Source organism: Tribolium castaneum, chromosome 1, assembly GCF_031307605.1.
Source record: "Tribolium castaneum strain GA2 chromosome 1, icTriCast1.1, whole genome shotgun sequence".
NCBI lineage: Eukaryota > Metazoa > Arthropoda > Insecta > Coleoptera > Tenebrionidae > Tribolium > Tribolium castaneum.
This window is the reverse complement of record NC_087394.1, coordinates 21662763-21682239: the sequence shown is the minus strand read 5'-3', so window position 1 is coordinate 21682239 and position 19477 is coordinate 21662763. Positions and strand designations below refer to the sequence as shown.

Below are 19477 nucleotides of genomic sequence, written 5' to 3'. Positions count from 1 at the left end.
GTGCATTTTTTGTCTAAAGTTAACTTAATTATCATTTCAACATTAATAATCAATTTTGAGGACGAAGATACATACTGATATTACTATTATTATTAATAATTTGTTTATTATTTTTCTTCTTACGTATCTTATTATAATTTTCTAAAGACTAACAATGGGTTCGAAAGACATTTTATTGCGACGTCTACAGGCAATTTTTTTTTCCAATAGTAAACACGTATTTAAAGCCAAAAATTGTCATTTTTGACAATGTCAGTTCACCATCAGATATGGAATAAGCTCCACAAGAAATTAAGATTCCTCGCTTTAAGAAACGATTTGAAAGTTTCTCGTATTTTTTCTCCATGTTTGATATTTTGTGGAGTTTCATAAGTGATTTAAAATCAAAGTGACAAACTCTCGAATAGTGTTGAAAGATGTTCATTTAAGCATAAATATGAAGTCAGATGTTGTTCCAACTAACTTATTTTTTTTATATATTTTTTTAATTTGTTTTCCTTAACAATGATGTTAATTGTGTTTTTTTTTATCAAACTAAATCAAAAAATTGCGATATAAAGCGCATAGTTTTTGAAATCGACAATCTAATATTGATTTTTTTAAATTAATGCAATCAATGCAATATTTCGTAACTACTTAGTGACTTCAGAGGCTTTTTCTCACAAATAAAAATCTTCGTTACCGATGGTAAATGCACTGTGATTTGACAAGGCATTTTTGCTTGCCCTTACCGTCGTTTCCCTTAAATATACAGGATATATCCGAAATCATAACCAGTTTTAATGCGAACATAACGCTTTACATTTCCATACCGATCATACTTACACTTACAAATCCAGGATAATATAATAATAAGTAATATTTTGAATAAGAGAAATAACAATGGAAACCTTAAGGTTAAAGCAATAGTATACAGGGTGTATCAGAAATACGCGTGTTAATTTTAACAGGTAGCAGAGCTCAACAAATAAAAATTTCGACAATTTACTTACAATTAAATAATAGTTATTTATTTAATGAGTTTGAGTGTAAATCGGACGCTTTATTTCACGAGTGGATTTTTAAACCACGACTGAAAACGAGTGGTTTATCATTCACGAGGCGAAATAAATAAACCGATTTACACAAAAACTAGTTGAATACAACATTTTATTCTTTGAAATAGACTCAGCAAAGCTTAAAATTGCTTTAAATTTGTTAAAAATAATCTGACGTTTCGTACTGAGAAATGCCAAACAGTTGTCAAAACTTCCTTACACAAAAGAAAAACCGTAAATTTTGACAGTGTCGAAGAATAAAACAACATATTGAAACGTGTACCCGCCTATGGGTACAAAAATAAAAGTACCGAACTATTTTTATTACGACAGAAACGGACAATATGAACAATTTAAAACAATGAGAATTGTTGCTATGAATACAAACTGATTATTAAATACTGACCAGTTCGTTTACGCTATAAAGAAAAGAGGAAAATAGTGAAAACAATAAATGCAAAATGTTATTCGGAAGTAAAATTACCGTTGGGGGCGCCACTGAGCTAGGTCGAAAACAGTAACCATAAATGGCGGGAAAATATTTATTCGGATATTTTGAGCGTTGTACGAATTTTGGGGCTTCACAATTGCCTATGCGGAATGACTATTGTATCTTTGATACAAGAAACTTATGTTGACAAATGAGAGATGACGAGGAAAACACGAATAACGAATGACTGTTTGGTTCACTTTCTTTATTGGAAAATTATTACAAAGACATTGAAAAGCCCACCTTTTGGCAAAATTTACGTTTAAATGTATCAGCAGTTGTTAATCTTAATTGTAGTTTTGTAGATTTACCGCAGCATTTCATGATTTTTTTCAGTGGAAAATTCTAACCTAAAATTCATAACACTTCACTAATTTCTTGGTTTCTTGAGCCAAACTTTGTGTTCGCTGTGATCCATTACTTATAATCTTTAATTAGACAACTGTTTGATAACACTTTGTAATCAAAATTTAAATATTTTTCACTTTTTATCCACTTTCAAGTTCCAACAATAAACACTTTATACCACGAAAAACTACAGAACCAAAGTCAACGCTAGTATTTACCACCACGTACTTTTAAAGTAATTCTTTCTATTGTAAGTAATTAACACTATACACGCGAACAATTCATTAAATGTCAGTTAAATGTGGCATTACGAAAATTTCTTTACTGTTTTCGACATAGTTCAAAAGTCATCACCAAAGGGCGTCTAATTAATTTTATTTCCGAATATAGAAAAGTTGTTGTACTTGATGAGTTTTATTACATAGAAAATTCAAAAGTATTTTTGATACACCCGGTATTATTAGGAGTATAAGCAAAGCATATAAAGCCATCCTCCAAAAAATATATAGTAAAAGTATATAATAAAATAAATAATAAAATTATAAAAATTATCATAAAGAAATATTTTTTTTTCAAAAGTTTAAAGTTCTAACATAAAAACCATAAAATTAAATAGGAAGATGTGAAGATAGATCTAAGTTAGTTGCTAAAAAAAACACATAGGTACACATTTAAATACTAACTAACATAAGTGGTCAAAATTAAAATGCAAAAAATTTGAAGAAAAATGTAGAAAGAAAACATTTTTCCTCATTTTTAAGTAGTGAACGGTATATCATTTCTTAAAAGTATCTACCATTCTTTGCAAGATATACGAGTAGGTATAAAATTTGCAGAGCGCTTTTACCCACGTTGATTGAGACCTGCTACCAATCATTAATGAGTGAATTAATTTATTTTTTGTTGTCTGTCAATTACAATAATTTTTTTCTACACTTAAAATATAAACAAAAATTAAAGAAAATGGTTCAGTTTTATTTTGGCCAAATCCATTTTATGATTAGTTTTGGAATTTCTCACGTGTTAAATGTATTTTCATTTGTTTCTAAACTTCGTTTATGTCGGAATAAACATATAAACATGTAATAATAGAATAGAAGTCATTCAAGAAAACATAAAAATTTCTCAGATTCTTTGTACATTATGCATCGCCAGAAACCACCGCAACCACAACTTTTTTTACAAAAATCTCTGTCTGGATTTTGTTGTTATTTTGAGTTGAGTTCTTCTGTTGCAGACATCATTTGAAAGTAAAATTGGGTCTGGTCAAGATCAGGTCTCTAAACTCCTACATGAATAAAATTTGTTGTAAAATTTCGCAAATTAGCGTATTATATAAAATCACACGTTAAAAACGCAATTTCAGTAACAGAATGCAAGAATGTTAGCGCTTGATTTGCAAGCAAAACGTGGCAAAATGTATATAATTCGAACGCCACTTATAATTTGCAAATATTTGCGCTTTCAATGTACTCTAAAAAGGATCGACAATGGGAAATATGTTATTATTACGATTTAACGTCGCGCGCGCTAAAAAGTAAAAATCTTGCTAATAATTGCGAATTTTTGTCCGGACCGAGCTTTCTGTTGCTGCGTCTTTGCAAAATAGTAATTACAAAGGGTTTGAAGGGGTATTGCTTGGCACAAATTTATCCCCAAACAATATCCAAACTCGTGCCCTTTGAATAAGCCTACACTCGTAAATGTGAAACTCGTGCACTGAAGCCCCAGGTGATGGTTGTACGTTAGTTTTTATTGGAGATGCCATCAACAGGTAGACTAACAATCGTCAACGTGATTTCATTCATACAGAAATGTGCAAATCTGGGTGTCGCGAATCTAGGGGGGAGTTTTCTTAGCTCGGAAAGAGGGGATAACTATATAAATGTTCGACAAAAATTAATAGCTCGCTATAGTTTCCACCGCCACTCTTCGATAAACAAATGTACAATTAAATTTCCAACTCGAATTTAAGTCCTGCTATGTTTGAAAGTGTTTCGTTTTGGAGGAGATTTCGCTAGTCGGTCTGGACCAAGTTTTTTTGTTGTTTTTCTTATTTGGGGCGAGTGATTTGAAATGCGAATTGCGTTCGGGGTGATTTTCGTAACGGGAATTTTCGGAGGATTCTTCGCTGAAAACGTCTTCGCTCTGCCGGTGGCACGCCATCACGTCATCACGAAAGACCTAGACCTGGACGAGATGTACAAATCTTATACCTCGATTTCGGTAAGTTTTCGAACGAACCTCGTAACACCAAAAATTTTAATAGCATTTCTGATAAAAAAAAATACACTAAATGAGATTTATTAGCTATAATATCACTTATTGGTAAACATAATCGCAAAGGAATGCCAGTAAAATGTGGCAAAATCGTGCGAATTGTTTACTTTTGTAATGTAACGATTTGTAACCGGTCAGGTATTTTTTTACTGTAGATTTTCACTGTTTGGTCCAAATTAATTTAACGTTATATTAATTTTTATAGTTTTACATATTTTTTTGAGTTGCGTCAAATTGCATCACCTTCCACCTGCAAAAATTAGATTTTTAAAAGATTTGCCTCCTGCCTTTACAACCAGTGGAAAATTTTATTTCGGGCAACTGAAGATAAAAGTGGATTTTAAGTGGATTGTAAAAGCCGTCCTTAAACAGCTAATTTCTTATGACTTATTTAAAATAAGGTCGAAAAAGTGTACCTGGACTCATACGAATATTTGTTAAGCTAATTGTGTATTCAACCACGGACTAAATCACAAAACAGTGTCGAATTCTTAATTAATTTAATTCACCATTTTTTTATCTGTCTGATTTGCTTTATACCGCTTTAAATCAACTACAGGTTTGCAGTACGATCTACAACCGAACTGTTTTTTTATCTCGATCACTTTATGCTTAAAAAATTTTTCGGCCCATAAAAACAGCATTTAAAACACTTTTATTATCGAAGCTTATTTCCTAATTGGACACTTAATAATAGAGAATGGTAATATTTGATGTGTAAATGCCTATCATTAGTTATATGAAGCGGCATTTACTGATTTTACATGAGACATTCACAGACGACTAGATGAGAATCATTTAAAAACACATTGTATCTTTTATTATATCTCAAAAAGATTATAGTCGCACCGAATTCAGCGTTTGTTATTAAATTCCCAATGTTTTTCACTATGTATGCGAATTTTTTTAAACAACCACTCTAGGAATAATGCAACCTGTCACCGAAATTTTCAAAATAATTTTAGTATGTGAAGTTTCTTTCAAAATGCATGATGAGTTTCATATTTAATGTATTTTACAACAAGAGTTTTTTTGTTGTGGATTTAAAATGGGAGAGGATAATCATTTAAATTGAAGAAATTCATTGGGTTCTAAAATTTACGTACAATTACATTGTAGGCGATAGCATAAAATACTGTTGACTGCTGACGTACTACAAATGTGTACTAATTTTTTAAGAGTGTTTTTCTATTGTCTGATAGTTGAAAATGTGAAACTCTCTAATAAAATAACCAATTAGAATATTTTTTTTAGATTATTTTCATAAATAATATTTTTTCGTTCCATCCGTCAAACAGTAAATTAATCAGAAGTCGTTACACACTGCGTTGTTTTTTGATTCCGTGGTTTCAAAAGTTTCAACAAGTTCCAACTTATACTTGAAAAATAATTGTGCCTTTTAAATTAACAGAATTTTAAATCGATTTTTCAACGATAAAAATGTGAGGTCTTTTTTGTGTCCCGTCCGTCATCAATTTATATTATCTTTTTCCTGTTCGTATTTCAATTGTAGGTCGCAAACAGATTGACTGGTACTAAGTTTCTATAAAGAAAAATTGACTTCTGTTCATAAAAATTGAAATTAAAATCTAAAAATTTATGCCAAAATGAAATGGTAGAAAATTTAAAATATGAAATTATTGGTTAATTGAAATTTTATGATTTATGTGTGATTCTAAAAGAACAATGCTTATTAAATGATATTTTGTAGCACCAAAAGTATGTTTATTCTAATATTTCTAATGTTAGCATATAATACTTCTCATACTTAATATTAATATTTCTAATTTTTATTTAATTATTTTTTGGGGCTAGTGAAAATTCTTTACATAATTTTATCAGAAAACAGCAATTAAGCATCGTTTGTTCTTAGATAGATCAAGAAATAACAATTTTTTGCAACAATGATTAATAATAATTATTTAATTCAATAATTAATTTTAATTATAAAATTATAAGAAACTATAGAACATTCTAAAAAAATACAGACATTGAGAAAACTACAAAGTATTTATTGTAGCAACGTTTTCTTTGTACACCATAAAAATTTACAACAGATAATAGTGTTTAAAATAAGCAACCCCCATAATTGCGAAGGTTACACACAGATATTCTAAGATTGGGTATAACTTTTCTGTAATTTATAGTGTTTGGATCCATGATGAGAGGTAATTACGTAAAGTTGTTAAATAATTCAGGTCCTTCTTTTTTAAAATTATTAAACGATGCAAGATGACAAAGGTGTCCCGAAAATATTTACGGCACCGATCGTCTGAAAAACTACAGCCTGGAATAAATAAGCTTGTCTGAGTGGTTAGCTTGAAAGGTCCTTGCGGTTTGGAGTAATCATAATAAAAATTTAATGGTGTACAAAGAAAACGTTGCTACAATCAAACGTTGAATTATGTGAGATTATTAAATTTTAAGATATAGTAAAAATATACTTTTAGTAGATTCACCCTGAATATGACAAAAATGAAGCAATTTTACCTTATCTTATGCAAAAGAATTTAAAAATGTTAATTAATTGTATTTACTTTTTTAGTGTTTATTAAAAAATACATTCACCCAAAATTAATAAACTTTTGGAATTTGAACATAAAAAACGCTAGAGGTAAATAATTTTATTGCAAAATTTTCCTCCTTTATTATTATTAGTGTAAAAGAGAAAGATAACTACTACTAGTTTATTATTATTAATTTATTTTACATATTTTATCTGCTTATTATCACTACGTTGTATTTTAGATAATCGTACTTTTTAAACACTCGTACTTGTTTTAAAGATTATCGCTTCCAAATTTGCCTTTTTAACCTTTTGACGGTTTACGCCAGTGTCGTAGCAGCGAAATGAATTCTGAGCTCAGCATAGCCAAGAAAATAATGAAAGAATAAATATTTCGTCAATTTATTTATTTTATTGACAATTTTTTATCGAGCTTTTTTTACTGAAAATAGTAATTATGAAAAAAAAAACAATTAATACATTTTTCCCTTCTTCCCGAAACTGTTTCCCGACCCTGAAGTTAACTTTATCAAATGTCAAAACACGTGCATCAAAAACACAATATCAGAATGAATGTTTCTCATTTGTTGCGTCAGGGAAATTGTACCGTTGAGTATTTAGCGATGATTTCACTAAATTTCCGAAACAAATATTACTAATGAAAATTAAATAATAAGTGTAGTAAACAAGTCCCAACATTTGGTTGTAGTATTTTATGAAACGCAATAACTCTATCAATGACCTTATTGATTAACCCTTCTCCCGTAAACTTATAAATCTTTCGCGCTGACACTTGAGTTTCCATAGATTAATGGTCGTTTTTTTTCAGAATGATCGAGACGATTACAACGATAAAGTAACATCTCGAGTCTACCTTGACAGCCCCCAAATCAGCGTGAGCAAAAATGGTAAGCAGCAAAAAACGAAACAAACTGCCTACTTGCTAGTGAACACAATGAGCCAGAGAAACAAGAGATACATCAGTTGTAAGTAAGAGCCCACATTTTCTCGTTAATTTCGAGCCGAGTGGCGAATGTCGATAATGCAAAAGTTACATAAAGGTGTTTATTGGCGCGTTATGTAAATTGTTTTTGAGCGACATTTGCCACCAGAAATAGCGAGGCGTGTAGGTGGGAGATAACAGACGACGGTGCCATTTGTTCCAGATCTCACGCTCTGCCACTTCAAGATCTGCAACATGGGCCGCAAACGAACCTCCCGATATTTCCACATGATAAGGCAGCTGGACGATAATGAAGCGTAAATTGTCCACTGCTACCAATGCGGATTTTTATTTATATCTCGTCATCGGCACGCAAATTGGGCCAGGTACGGCCTCTATGCCGAAGGGGTCGCTGAAGTCCTGTACCTGGCTCGATTCCCTCCCTCACTGATTTGGAACCGACGTACTCAACTCTATGTTACTGTATTTATAGTATTTATTTATGTAATTGAAACAGTGTTAACAGTATTTTAAATATAGTTTTAATTTAAGCACCACTTAAGCACATTTATAAACAATCATTACAAAAAGTACTCTCATACATAAAAAAGAAATGCCCACACCCTCTCTTACATTTAAATATTTCTTCATCGATAAATCAATTAGTAACATCTTTAACATTATAAATATAAAGCTCTGAGTTTTAAGGCCACTAAACTAAGGTCTAAATCGAATACAATAAGCTTAGAATAATTGAATCGTCGAGTTGTAATCCTGAGCTTAACCAGCTGTTAAAGATACCAATAAATAACTGAGGTCTCCACCCAAATCATCCTGCAATATAGAAAAATAACACGTTGAGTGCCGATTATTGGGACGATTATTTTAAGTGAATGGCAGTATGATGAAGCTATAGTAATGGTGCGTTTTACAGAGAGGTAGTGGTGGATTAGTCAACGATGGCCAGGAGGACTTTCTTGTAGTCTCCGGAGGTGTCGCCCTGGAAAGTACAGATCAGTCACTAGAAGCTCATGCACTAAGACAAGCATTAGTCTACACCACAACCCTGCCAAACGTTATTATCACAGCCAAGCCAAAATTCAACTAATTCTCATAATCTACGTATTTACAAATTTACAAAGTAATCGATCAATAATCTAACGTGTAGCTTCACACTTACTTATACTCATAACTTTTTACTACAAATTGTAATTTCCTCACAGGGTGTTTTTGTATTGATTGATTGATTGAAAACAATTATAGAAAAGAAAAGAAAACTTAAAAATATTGCGAAATAATTTTTATAACTGTGTCCCTTGAGGTAAGTAAAAATTTTAAAAAATGTAGACGGCAGAAAAAGAAAATGCTAATAAAACCGCTTTAATTTTTCCACGCCACACTGTTCCACGCTTTACGTATTTTTTTTTAATATCATTTTTGTATAGTTCAAGATCTCTTAGAAATTAGTCTCTAATTAATTATTAAAAAATTTATACCAAGAGTCGGTTTATAAAGCGTCATTAATTCAATCTACGATTAAATGTGTGGTTAACGGATCACGTGACCAAAACGAACCAATGAGATGCTCTCATTCCCAAAATAACTATTTACCTTCATACAGTAATTTCAATTGAGCTTTCTATAAGTTGCAATTTTGAAGAGCTACGTCTATCTATGGAAAACTAATTATACAACAGTTTGGTTTGCAGTAATTCAATAGTTCTAAAAACCACCTTAGTGATATTACGATCCTTTTTGAGTCAGACTATACATTTACATTTCTAGAAAGACCATTCGAATGTAAACAAGGATTGCCTGTTATAGTAAATAATTTTTAAATCAAAGTCAAGAAAATTTTTAACGTTTTTTTTTGTATTAAATAGTAAACATTTTAACTTAGATTACTATAACTTCCTTCACTCTATATCAAAGAATACATACAACGTATAATTTCTACTTGCGTGTTACGAAAAAAATAAAACAATGTAGATGTTTAGGTATATGTACTACTAATTTAAATGAAGGTCACAAAACAAATAGAAAAATTTGAGGCAAATAAAGCATATCGTACTTCATACTAACAAAAAAATTATAAAATTTTTACCAAAAACAGTAATGATATTTATTGTATGTACAATAAAGCTTCGTCTAATTTTTTTCATATTTTTTAAATCGCTCCTAACAGACCCAAAAAATACGAAAAAAGTGTAATGAAGAAATTAGCAAAGAATTTTTTCAAAAAATCCAGGTCTTTTTAAAATTGAACTTACTATGTAAGAAGTACTCCTAACAAATATAAAAAGATACATATAATGGATACATTAATTTAGACTACTATACATGAAATAAGCTAATTTTCTAGTTACAGTGTGAGCATATTTTCGTACCAACTTTTTATCTAAAACACTAAAGCACTCATTTTTCTTCTCTGTGAATGTGAATATTTTCAGACTTTTTCTACAATTCACTATAATCAAGATTAATTAATTATAATTATTACTTTGTCAAATTCCAATTTGCAATCATAGTTTGACCTTTCCTAAGTAATACCAACTGAATTTATTATCTGTTTCAAAGTATAGAAATGCCAACGTCGTATTTTACCTAATTATTTTTTAAATAAGGTTAATAAAAATGTAAAATATTATTAATTGTTAATTCTTAGATGTTTCATTGAAACTATAAATTACATTATCGATAAATTTTTTGAAGTGCATGAATAATTTATAACAACCAACTTTCAGAGAAAATGCGACGTTGACATTTCTACCTATAGCTTTAAAACATCTAATATTAGCTGTTTCAAAACTATAAAAACGCCAAAGTCGCATTTTCTTTCAAAATTAGCTGTTATAAATTATTAAATAATTTATAAATAGGTATGTAATTTATACTTTCAATGAGAGATCTAATTATTAATACCTAACTATTTTACAGTTTTATCAATTTTATTTAAAAAATAATTCGGTAAAATGCGACCTTGGCGTTTTTATAGTTTTAAAACAGCTAATACTATCAAAAACAGTAAATAAAAAAATGTCAATCATTAAAAAAAATTAAAAATGGGGTCAAAACTTAAAAACGAATAACGTCATAAGTGTCACTATGGTGTTAAAATGTCACAAGAGTCGCCCTCATGCAATGGGTGCCCTATTAAAGACTGGGAAAAATACAAAAAGTCAAAAGTCTCGAAACATTTCTTGGGTAGTGATAAAGAACATCCAAATGAATTAAAAATTTCTATAACAAAGAAATTGTTTTAGGTCGAGGTATAACTCTTCAAATAGTTCAATTTTTGGAGTTTTTGCCACTTCAATTTTAGCTAATGAAATTTATACTTTCATTGAGAGATCTAATCATTAATAACTAGTTTTCAATTTTACCAATCTTATTTAAAAAAAAATAATTCAGTAAAATGCGACGTTGGCGTTTTTATAGTTTTGAAACAGTAAATGAGCTAATTAATACTAAATGCGAGTTGCACAATAAATAAACGATTGTAATTTTTAATAATTTTTTGTGAGGTAAGCGCCAATTTTTTTACATAATTTTTTCACAAAACATGTAAGTGCTGTTTGTTTCAGTATGTCATTGGAAATACTAAACACTTGTTACATTAGTTTTTTAGATACAGTAAAAATATACTTTTAGCTGTACATACTACCACTTGGCACGAATCTCATTTTTCAATAACAGTATAACAGATTTTAATAGTGAACAATAATAAAAGCTGTTTGTTTATTCAGTTTGTTTTGGAATATTTTAAATTTTTTTTAATGTAAAAATTTAAACAATGAGCGCGGGAACACAACTTAAAAAGTAAAATAGCTATCTTCTTGAATAAGTAAAAAAAATTAATAATCAATTTTGTTTATTACTTCCATTAAATAGAATAAATAGATACATTTACAATTCGTGTCCACAATCACAATGTTATTTTACTCATTTTATAAAATTATTAGGTATTACTACCTATTTAGACAATCAAATATGAATGAATTTCATGTCCAGTATTTTTTAAGTAAGTTGTTACATTAAATCATTACGTGGTAGATAGGTAATTAGGTATAAACTCGATACTAAAGTAACACCAAATATAAAAATTTTTAAAAACCGATATAATAGTTACGAAGCTTGTCAAAAATTTAGAAATTTCGAATTTTCCTTATAATTCTAATTCGATATAAAACAAAATAGTACATACAAATTGGTGCTTTATATGTATAGGTAATAATTAAATTTAATGTACCTTTTTATTCTATTAATTAAAATACTAGTATATATTATTATAAAAATCATTAAATCATTATTTTTATCTAGAAATTCCCAAATGTAATAATGTAAAGTGAATAACTTTGAAAAGTATAGCACGCAGCTTATAAAATGCTCACTTTTAATTAAATAAAAAGGCGTCCAAAAAAAATGACCGACTTCAATTTGTTATAAAAACAATCTCAAACTAATTATAATAAAAATGAAGAAAAAAAAAAACAAATAAAAATAATTTATTAATGGTTTTTTAACAGTAGCTGGTCTGTAATATTCGTAACGAAAAATTGATCACTTATTGTTAGTTTAGCCACCAAAGCTCAAAATAATTTTGTAAGTAGTTTAGTAAATAAAGTTCAAGGAAAGTTTTAGTCCAATTGATTAATCTACTAATTTTAATTCATTCCCTAAAACACCTCAAACCCAATACTTACAGAAATCCAACTCTCCAGAGTCTTCCCATATTTGTCCAAAAAGGCCTGTTTAATATCCGCCAGATCAATCTCCGACCTGGACACAATAATGCGAATTAATGTCTTATCAGTGGTGCCCATCCCAGCCATGCTGTCGTGCAAACGTTCAGCGAAATATCCAACTTTGCTCTTCACGCATTTGACTGCAAAAAAAAACCGATAAAAATCGACATAACACATCACCACATTTTACCAATGCCGAGCAATCCTTTCTGAATGCTTCCCGAGAATTCCTTCTTGATTGCGCTCTCAATATCGTGTCCTGCCAGTCTCTCATATTCTGCGAAAGTGGCCCTGAGTTGTTGGTAGCTTCGTGTTATTAAAATTTGATTGAATTGGGATTCTTCCGTCCCCCACTTGCCCTCGCCGGCTGCAATCAAGGCCTCGGCGTCTGCGGTGGCTTGGGCTTCGTTTACTCCTTGATTTTCGTCGCGGTTTGCTTGACACAGGGACACGAGAAGTCGCTTGAAGTGGCCGGAAGTGTCGCCCTTGAGGTCAGACTCGAGGGATTTTCCGTACACTGTAATGGACACATTTGAGTGAAATTTATTACATGCGAGAGCGTGTGTTTTACTGTTTTCATAAAACTGGGCTATCGTCCTGATGCCGTAGTTGGAGAGAGTGCAAAGAATTTCGATAATGGCCTCCTCGTCGGTGCCCAGTCCCTGAACGGCGTCGTGCAGTTCCTTGGCGTAGAACTGAGGCAAGGGTGTCATAAGCGCGACGATGACGTCTTCGAATTTCCCCCCGAGTTCTTTTTTCAGTTCGGAGATTAGGTCTTTGCCGTAGGAGGTTTTAAATGTTTCGGCAATTTCGAGTCGTTGGACGATTCCTCTACGTGCTAGAACGTCGATGATGACTTTTTCGTCGGCTCCCATGCCTTTCATGGCTTTTTTCAAAGTGGCGGCATCTTCAACCGGGTCGAAAGGTTCGGCGGGATATACCGTGGGAGTACACTAGAATGCACACATTATTACGTTACGATGTACAAGGTGTAGGAGGAACGGAAGGTCGATCGAACATAAATGTTTTAAGGCTTAGTCAGCTTTCTCAGTTTTTGCATTTCAGTATTATAATTGTTTACAAAGTACATCATTAATAGTCGAATAGAATTAAAAAGAAACAATGTCACGTCCATTCATTTATACATACTCGTAGTTAAATTACCAATTAAACTTACAAATTATTTTCTTATTGGCTATTTAGTTTGCTAATTGTAAAAACTTCATTCTTTTAATTTATCTAAACGGTGTTCATGTAGAATTTTCGTTGCATTCTAAACATTTGGTCACGTACCTATTGATTGTCACAACTTAATTAACTTACTCCTAACATAACACCAGCATTTAAAGTACCTAATAACTACTAATAATTTTTCTCTTATGGGTATTAATAATGTTGCTTATTTCATAGATACGAGTAGAAGTAGTACACCTTTATTCTACAAATGGTTACTATGGTACATTATTTGATTTGGATTTTTTATCTTACTAATAGAATAAAGTGGCATTTTGATATTTTTATTCTATCGGTGCAAAAGTTTAACAAAAATTTCTCAGTGCACCTATAAGAGAAAACATTGTATTATACAAGTAAAGAAAAGTTGGCATTATCTCTCGTAATTCCTTTCTGATACTACTGAACAACTTTTCTTTACTTTTATAATAAACTACTTACTATTTTTCTGCAGTAAAGAAATATACATTCGTTTAAAAATACAATTTAATTCGAAAATAAAATTACCGTTGGGGGCGCCACTGAGCTAGGTCGAAAACAGTAACCATAAATGGCGGGAAAATGTTTATTCGGATATTTTGAGCGTTGTACGAATTTTGAGGCTTCACAATTATTACATTGCCAATGCGGAATGACTATTGTATCTTTGGTGGAAGAAACAAATGTTGACAAATTAGAGTTGACGAGGAAAACACGAATAACGAATGACTTTTTGGTTCACTTTCTTTATTGGAAAATTATTACAAAGAAATTGAAAAGCCTACCTTATGCCATAATTTACGTTTAAGTGTATTAGCAGTTGTTAATCTTAATTGTAGTTTTGTTGATTTATCAAAGTATTTCATGATTTTATCAGTGGAAAAATTCTAACCTAAAATTCACAAACTTCACTAATTTGTTGGTTTCTTGAGCCCAGCTTTGTGTTCGCTGTGATCTATTACTATAGTCTTTAATTAGACAATTGTTTGATAACACTTTGTAATGAAAATTTAAATCTTTTTCACTTTTTATCCACTTTCAAATTCCAACAATAAACACTTTATACCACGAAAAACATCAGAACCAAAGTCAAACCTAGTATTTACCACCACGTACTTTTAAAGTGATTCTCTCTAATGTAAGCAATTGACACTATACACACAAAATTGTTAAACAATTTATTAGATGTGAATTGAATGTGAAATTACGAAAATTTCATTACTGTTTTCGACATAGTTCAAAAGTCGTCACCAGAGGACGTCTAGTTAATTTTATTTCCGAATAGTAAATTATAAATGGAATGAAATAGAAAAATAGTGTGTATTATTTCAACAGCAAACCAAATTAGTCCACAAGAAAACAGACAAACCTAATTAAAAAAGTCGATTTACACCGCATAATCATTTCAGAAAAAATTAACAACAAATAATAATGCAGAACCGGAGTGCAGACCTAAAAAATTTTTTTGACCATACAGGATGTAAATGAAATAAGTACATTAATTTTAATTGGTAATAGAACTCGTCAAGACCAACAATTTTTTCTAATGACTATTTTTTCAAACGTTTTAGTTTTTGAGTTAAAACTATTTTAAAGTCATACACAATTTTCTTACATGCATCCCACTGGGAGCAAAGTTACCTAGTCGACAAGATTACCGTATGAATCGGTTACTGTTGGTTGTGACTATTATTTATTATTACTTTTCTTTGTTGGAATATTTCATAAAAGGCTCGTCAATTTGTAGAGGGAAAAAATCACGGTTATACGAACTCCGAAAATGCATCAAAATCAGTGTTTTTTGCAGTTATTTTTACTTTACATATAAAATAAGACACAATAAATAACTAACTAATATAAAAAAATATGAATCGTTTCGGAAACAGTAATAATGTATACTGTGTGAATTTTATAGTTGTGCAAATATTGTGAAGGATGATAGTGGAGCTCAAAATAAATGAAAATAACTCAACTTGCATTATCCGAATATTCATAGTTTTTGAGATATTTGAGAGGTCGGCGAATAAATTTGGAACCAACAAAAATTTTAAATAATTCTGGTATCTGGGCTTAGTTCTTCAAAATCTATTACAATGAGTTAAAATTAGCAAAAACAGCTACAGAAAAACAAGTCCATCCATAAAAAATATAAAAAATTAACAAGTTTACACCGATTTTTTTGGCGAAGATACTACTGAATTTTATTTGCTCAAATGTCAACGAGACGCAAATCTAGTTGATATTGCTTTTCTTGACGAATTTTTGGAAGCTTAAGTGGAGGCTGCACCCTCTATATCTCAAAAGGTAGTAAAAATAGTAAAAGTCGGGATAAAGCAAGTTGATTTATTTTGACTTCTGCTGTGCTCTTCTATCATAAAATATTTGCACAACTCTAAAATTCGCACTATAATTAGTAATTATGTTTAAAAACACACGTTATTTTTATTGGTTAAAATGTTTTTAGTTAGTAATTTAATAATATGTTTATCAGTTAACACTTCTCTTGCTGCTTTGTCATTATCAACCCCAACATATTCTTCAAAATTCTGTTAAAAGTTCGTTATAAAGGGAAAATTGCGTCACATTTAAAGTCAAATTTAGTTCGTTATATCTGGAAGTTCGGTATAAGCGCGTTCGCAATAACCAGTAAAAAAATACATTGAGCTTATGGAAAGATTTACGCTATTTGTAAAATATAGTACGTTATATTCGGAAGCTCGTTGTAAGCAGCTTCGTTAGAACCGGACTCTGTCTAAAAATCTGACCAATTAATGAAAAATTCTAAGTTGACGTCCACATAGTATTATGAGAAATGATAAAGGGAATGTTTCGTTGGGAACTACTAACATCTTCAGCCTAGTACGTTAACAATGACAAAGAGAAAATAACTGGAAAAATAAAAAAATACATTGTTAAAAAAAAGCTTGAAAGAAAGAAAGATTAACAAAGTTACACAAAATACTATTTACAAAAATTGAGTACAGAACCATTCTTGAGGAGAATGATGAATCTTCGAATGATGAGTAGTGATAATAACTTTTTTGACATTTTTAATTATCACTCATCTCATTTTATGTTCAATTTTTGTAAAATATTTTATATAATTTTGTTCATTTTTCTTTTTTTCAACCTTCTTTTAACATTGTATTTTTCAATTTTTCCAATTTTTTTAACTCTTTTCCAGTGTCAACATACAAGGCTGAAGATGTTGGTAGTTACCTACATAACTTGCTATGTCTCCCATAAACCAATAAAAACATCCCCAAATCCGCAGTGATGATTTTAGTCATTTTTGATGTTTACAATAAGGAAATGCCTAAACACTTGAAACTATTTTTTGTATGATGCACGCAATTCGTGTTTATAAATTTTGTACAAATTTATTAATTGTGAGTTATAGATTTTACCAATTTATACCGAAAACCCCTGCATTTGTAAAAAAAATATGTAATAAGGTATGTATTAATAAGTTATATCTAAAGTGAAATTACAACAATAGCTTATAACTATAATAACTACAAAAAACTAAACTAAACTAACCAGCGACATAAAAATAATTTCAAAAAGTCAAAAATGTAGTTAGCCTACATTACCAATGTCGCCTTCGATGTGTAGGTATTATTACTATTATTTAACTGCAGCATAATACTCATTTTTCTGACCGCCCCACCGATGTAACCCCTTAGCTGTTTATGGTATTAAAACATAACGTAACTTTATGACAAGTTTGCCAAAACATAATCTTAGTAAAATTCCCTGATGACAAATTATTTCTGAAAATATATATCAAGCTGCTGTTTATACAATTATTAATTAGTTGATTCTTTTTATGTAAACAGTGTGTAAACAATTACGAAACAGACAAATTGTGTAGCAAAATAAACAGGGTTTGTGTTATAAACAGAACATTACAGTCACAATTTTTTTTGTCAAATTATATGTGCCGATAAATTAAGTCCCATTAGACTCTTCTTAAGATACCTCAAGTATACACTTCTCCTCCCATTAAGCAATTTGCTCGATTAACTTTGCTCTGATTACCGTGCCGCATAATTTAATTCTCACAATTACTCCTCCAACTTCTTTCTGTTAGCAACAATCGAAGGTTATTCTGTTTTAGAGGCCGGATGAGTCGGTCGAGGTCATCTGTATATCTCACGATTTACCCAAATAATGCAGGTACCAAAATTTCGTAACAGAAATTCCGGTTTAATCAACCATAGGGGCGAAAACAGGTCATTGCTTAATGATCGAGTGGACGCACCCCTTTACCCCAGATCACACCTTTCAAACGGCTAAACTGTATTGGGTTTGTGCGTTGCCAACGCTTTCAGAGGTGGAGTCCATGAAAAAAATATTTCGTCACATAAAAAATAGGAACCCTCTGCAATAATTTTTGTCTTTATTGATGTCTAGACATTAAAGTCGATCTAAAAATAACTTCACCATAATTAAAAATTATCCATTTCAGTTGAGTTTCCTTGGGCAAAGGTTGACAGAACGAGTGAGTCAGTTGTAAACAACTCACTCGTGACTGATTTTTCGAATAGAAAATGGCAAGTAAAGTAATTAACTAATTATTATAGAATTTAGTAAATATCTGTAGTCAATAACCATAGCGGAATGTACGATAATCAGCAAAACATCCATAATGCATAATGCATGCCATTTCTTGTTTTTATAAGACGAGAATCTGACGATACATTTTTATTACTTTTTCACAAATATGTACGTAGCAACGAGATTACGCTTAACAGCGCCACAGTAATTTCTCAAAATAAAATTTGTAAAAATATCGCCTTTTTTCAGTAACCTTCCCCAAGTTGTTTACGGACTTTTCCGAGGGGTTAAGTTAACTGGCGCCAGGCCAGGATAATGGGGTGAAAACATAAAATGAATCATAGTGTTTTACTATAGGGTGTATTGATTCTTCCGGAAAGCAGGAACGGACGTCAATAATGCAGATTGGTGCATACATCGGTATTCTCACGAAAATAAGGGGGCCATCAGAACGTAAATTTAATTATAAACATGCGAAGAGATGTAGATATTTATAGCTCGTTATGGAAACAGGATTTACGCCCACAAAAATCAGATTTGGAAAGGAAGTGGTTTTAATATCGGAAAAACTGAGATAGCTGAATTAGCAATTAAAAACTGCACTCACCTTGAATGGATAGTACTGTTGTTGGCTCATTTTGGCGTGAAATTCGTGTGACTAGAACAAAACAATTATATTACACAATGGAAACAGGTACGAGGGAACTTGGTTCGGCGCAAAGTTGTGCTAAACTGGCCTACAAAGTCTGACTGATATTATGTTATATAGTCCTGACATCATCGCTGAAAATAAATATTATACTCTACTATGAATGAATAATACCGTTCCCAGAACATTATTACTAATATTTGGTTTATTGCTACAGAAAAAAACTAGCTGATTGCTAATCAGCACCAACGAGGGTCATTTCATTTCGCTCCTCACACACCGAAGAATCGGTTTATAATTAACTCTGAATAAATTGACGGGCTATTTTCGTTCCATCCATGTCATCATCACACTGACCCAAGCGAATCGATCACGGGAATTTTTTCCACTGATCAACCCAAAAGGCTGCATAATTAAAAGCGAATTGTCCGGTTATCATGAGTGCTTGTGGATTCGTTGACCTTTGTTTTGGGCCCGCTGCCAGGTGCCGGTAATGCCGGGGGTTATGCAGGGAAATAAAAACGTGCAAATACAAAAAACCAACTTACCGAACGAAAACAAGAGTAGCAGGAATGAACTGTACTGCTGAGGTCACACCCACTTCGAACTGCTAAGCAGTGAAAGCCGTTTCGATGCCACAGCCGGCTTGCAGGATGCGAGACTATGCGCCAGCGTACTTCCAAAATTTCAACTGGCGCAAAAAGGAT

At 31.2% G+C, this 19477-nt stretch overlaps 2 protein-coding genes across 4 annotated transcripts in view; one reads left to right on the top strand and one right to left on the bottom strand.

The window, feature by feature from the left end:
* LOC656125 (kynurenine aminotransferase) overlaps positions 1 to 8161 on the top strand; it is a 23376-nt gene extending 15215 nt beyond the window's left edge. Inside the window, exons 1-3 of one of the 2 annotated variants that reach the window (XR_010333073.1) lie at positions 7172 to 7269; positions 7491 to 7651; positions 7828 to 8161. The gene's annotated coding sequence lies outside the window, so the exon portion shown is untranslated. Of the gene's footprint in view, positions 1 to 7171; positions 7270 to 7490; positions 7652 to 7827 lie in introns of those variants that run through there. The other variant, XM_015978210.2, reaches the window with a different exon arrangement.
* On the bottom strand, positions 8124 to 19477 carry AnxB9 (Annexin B9). 2 transcript variants are annotated; one of them, XM_962838.5, is made up of 6 exons: positions 19319 to 19477; positions 18729 to 18779; positions 12921 to 13302; positions 12540 to 12866; positions 12308 to 12489; positions 8124 to 8604 (listed from the first exon to the last, which is right to left on the bottom strand). In XM_962838.5, exons 2-6 carry the CDS (start codon positions 18756 to 18758, stop codon positions 8554 to 8556), a joined length of 972 nt encoding a protein of 323 aa, XP_967931.1. In that variant the 5' UTR covers positions 18759 to 18779; positions 19319 to 19477; the 3' UTR covers positions 8124 to 8553. The 2 variants fall into 2 exon arrangements, with proteins under 2 accessions (XP_967931.1, XP_008199224.1); XM_008201002.3 differs by having other exon boundaries at positions 8124 to 8438; positions 19319 to 19476.

Coding starts and splice junctions, on each gene's coding strand:
- AnxB9 (XM_008201002.3), bottom strand. CDS start 18,758: ATGAGCCAACAACAGTACTATCCATTCAAG. Junction 13,303..18,728: donor AACAGTACTATCCATTCAAG/GTGAGTGCAGTT, acceptor TGTGCATTCTAG/TGTACTCCCACGGTATATCC. Junction 12,490..12,539: donor GAAAGGATTGCTCGGCATTG/GTAAAATGTGGT, acceptor TTTTTTTTGCAG/TCAAATGCGTGAAGAGCAAA.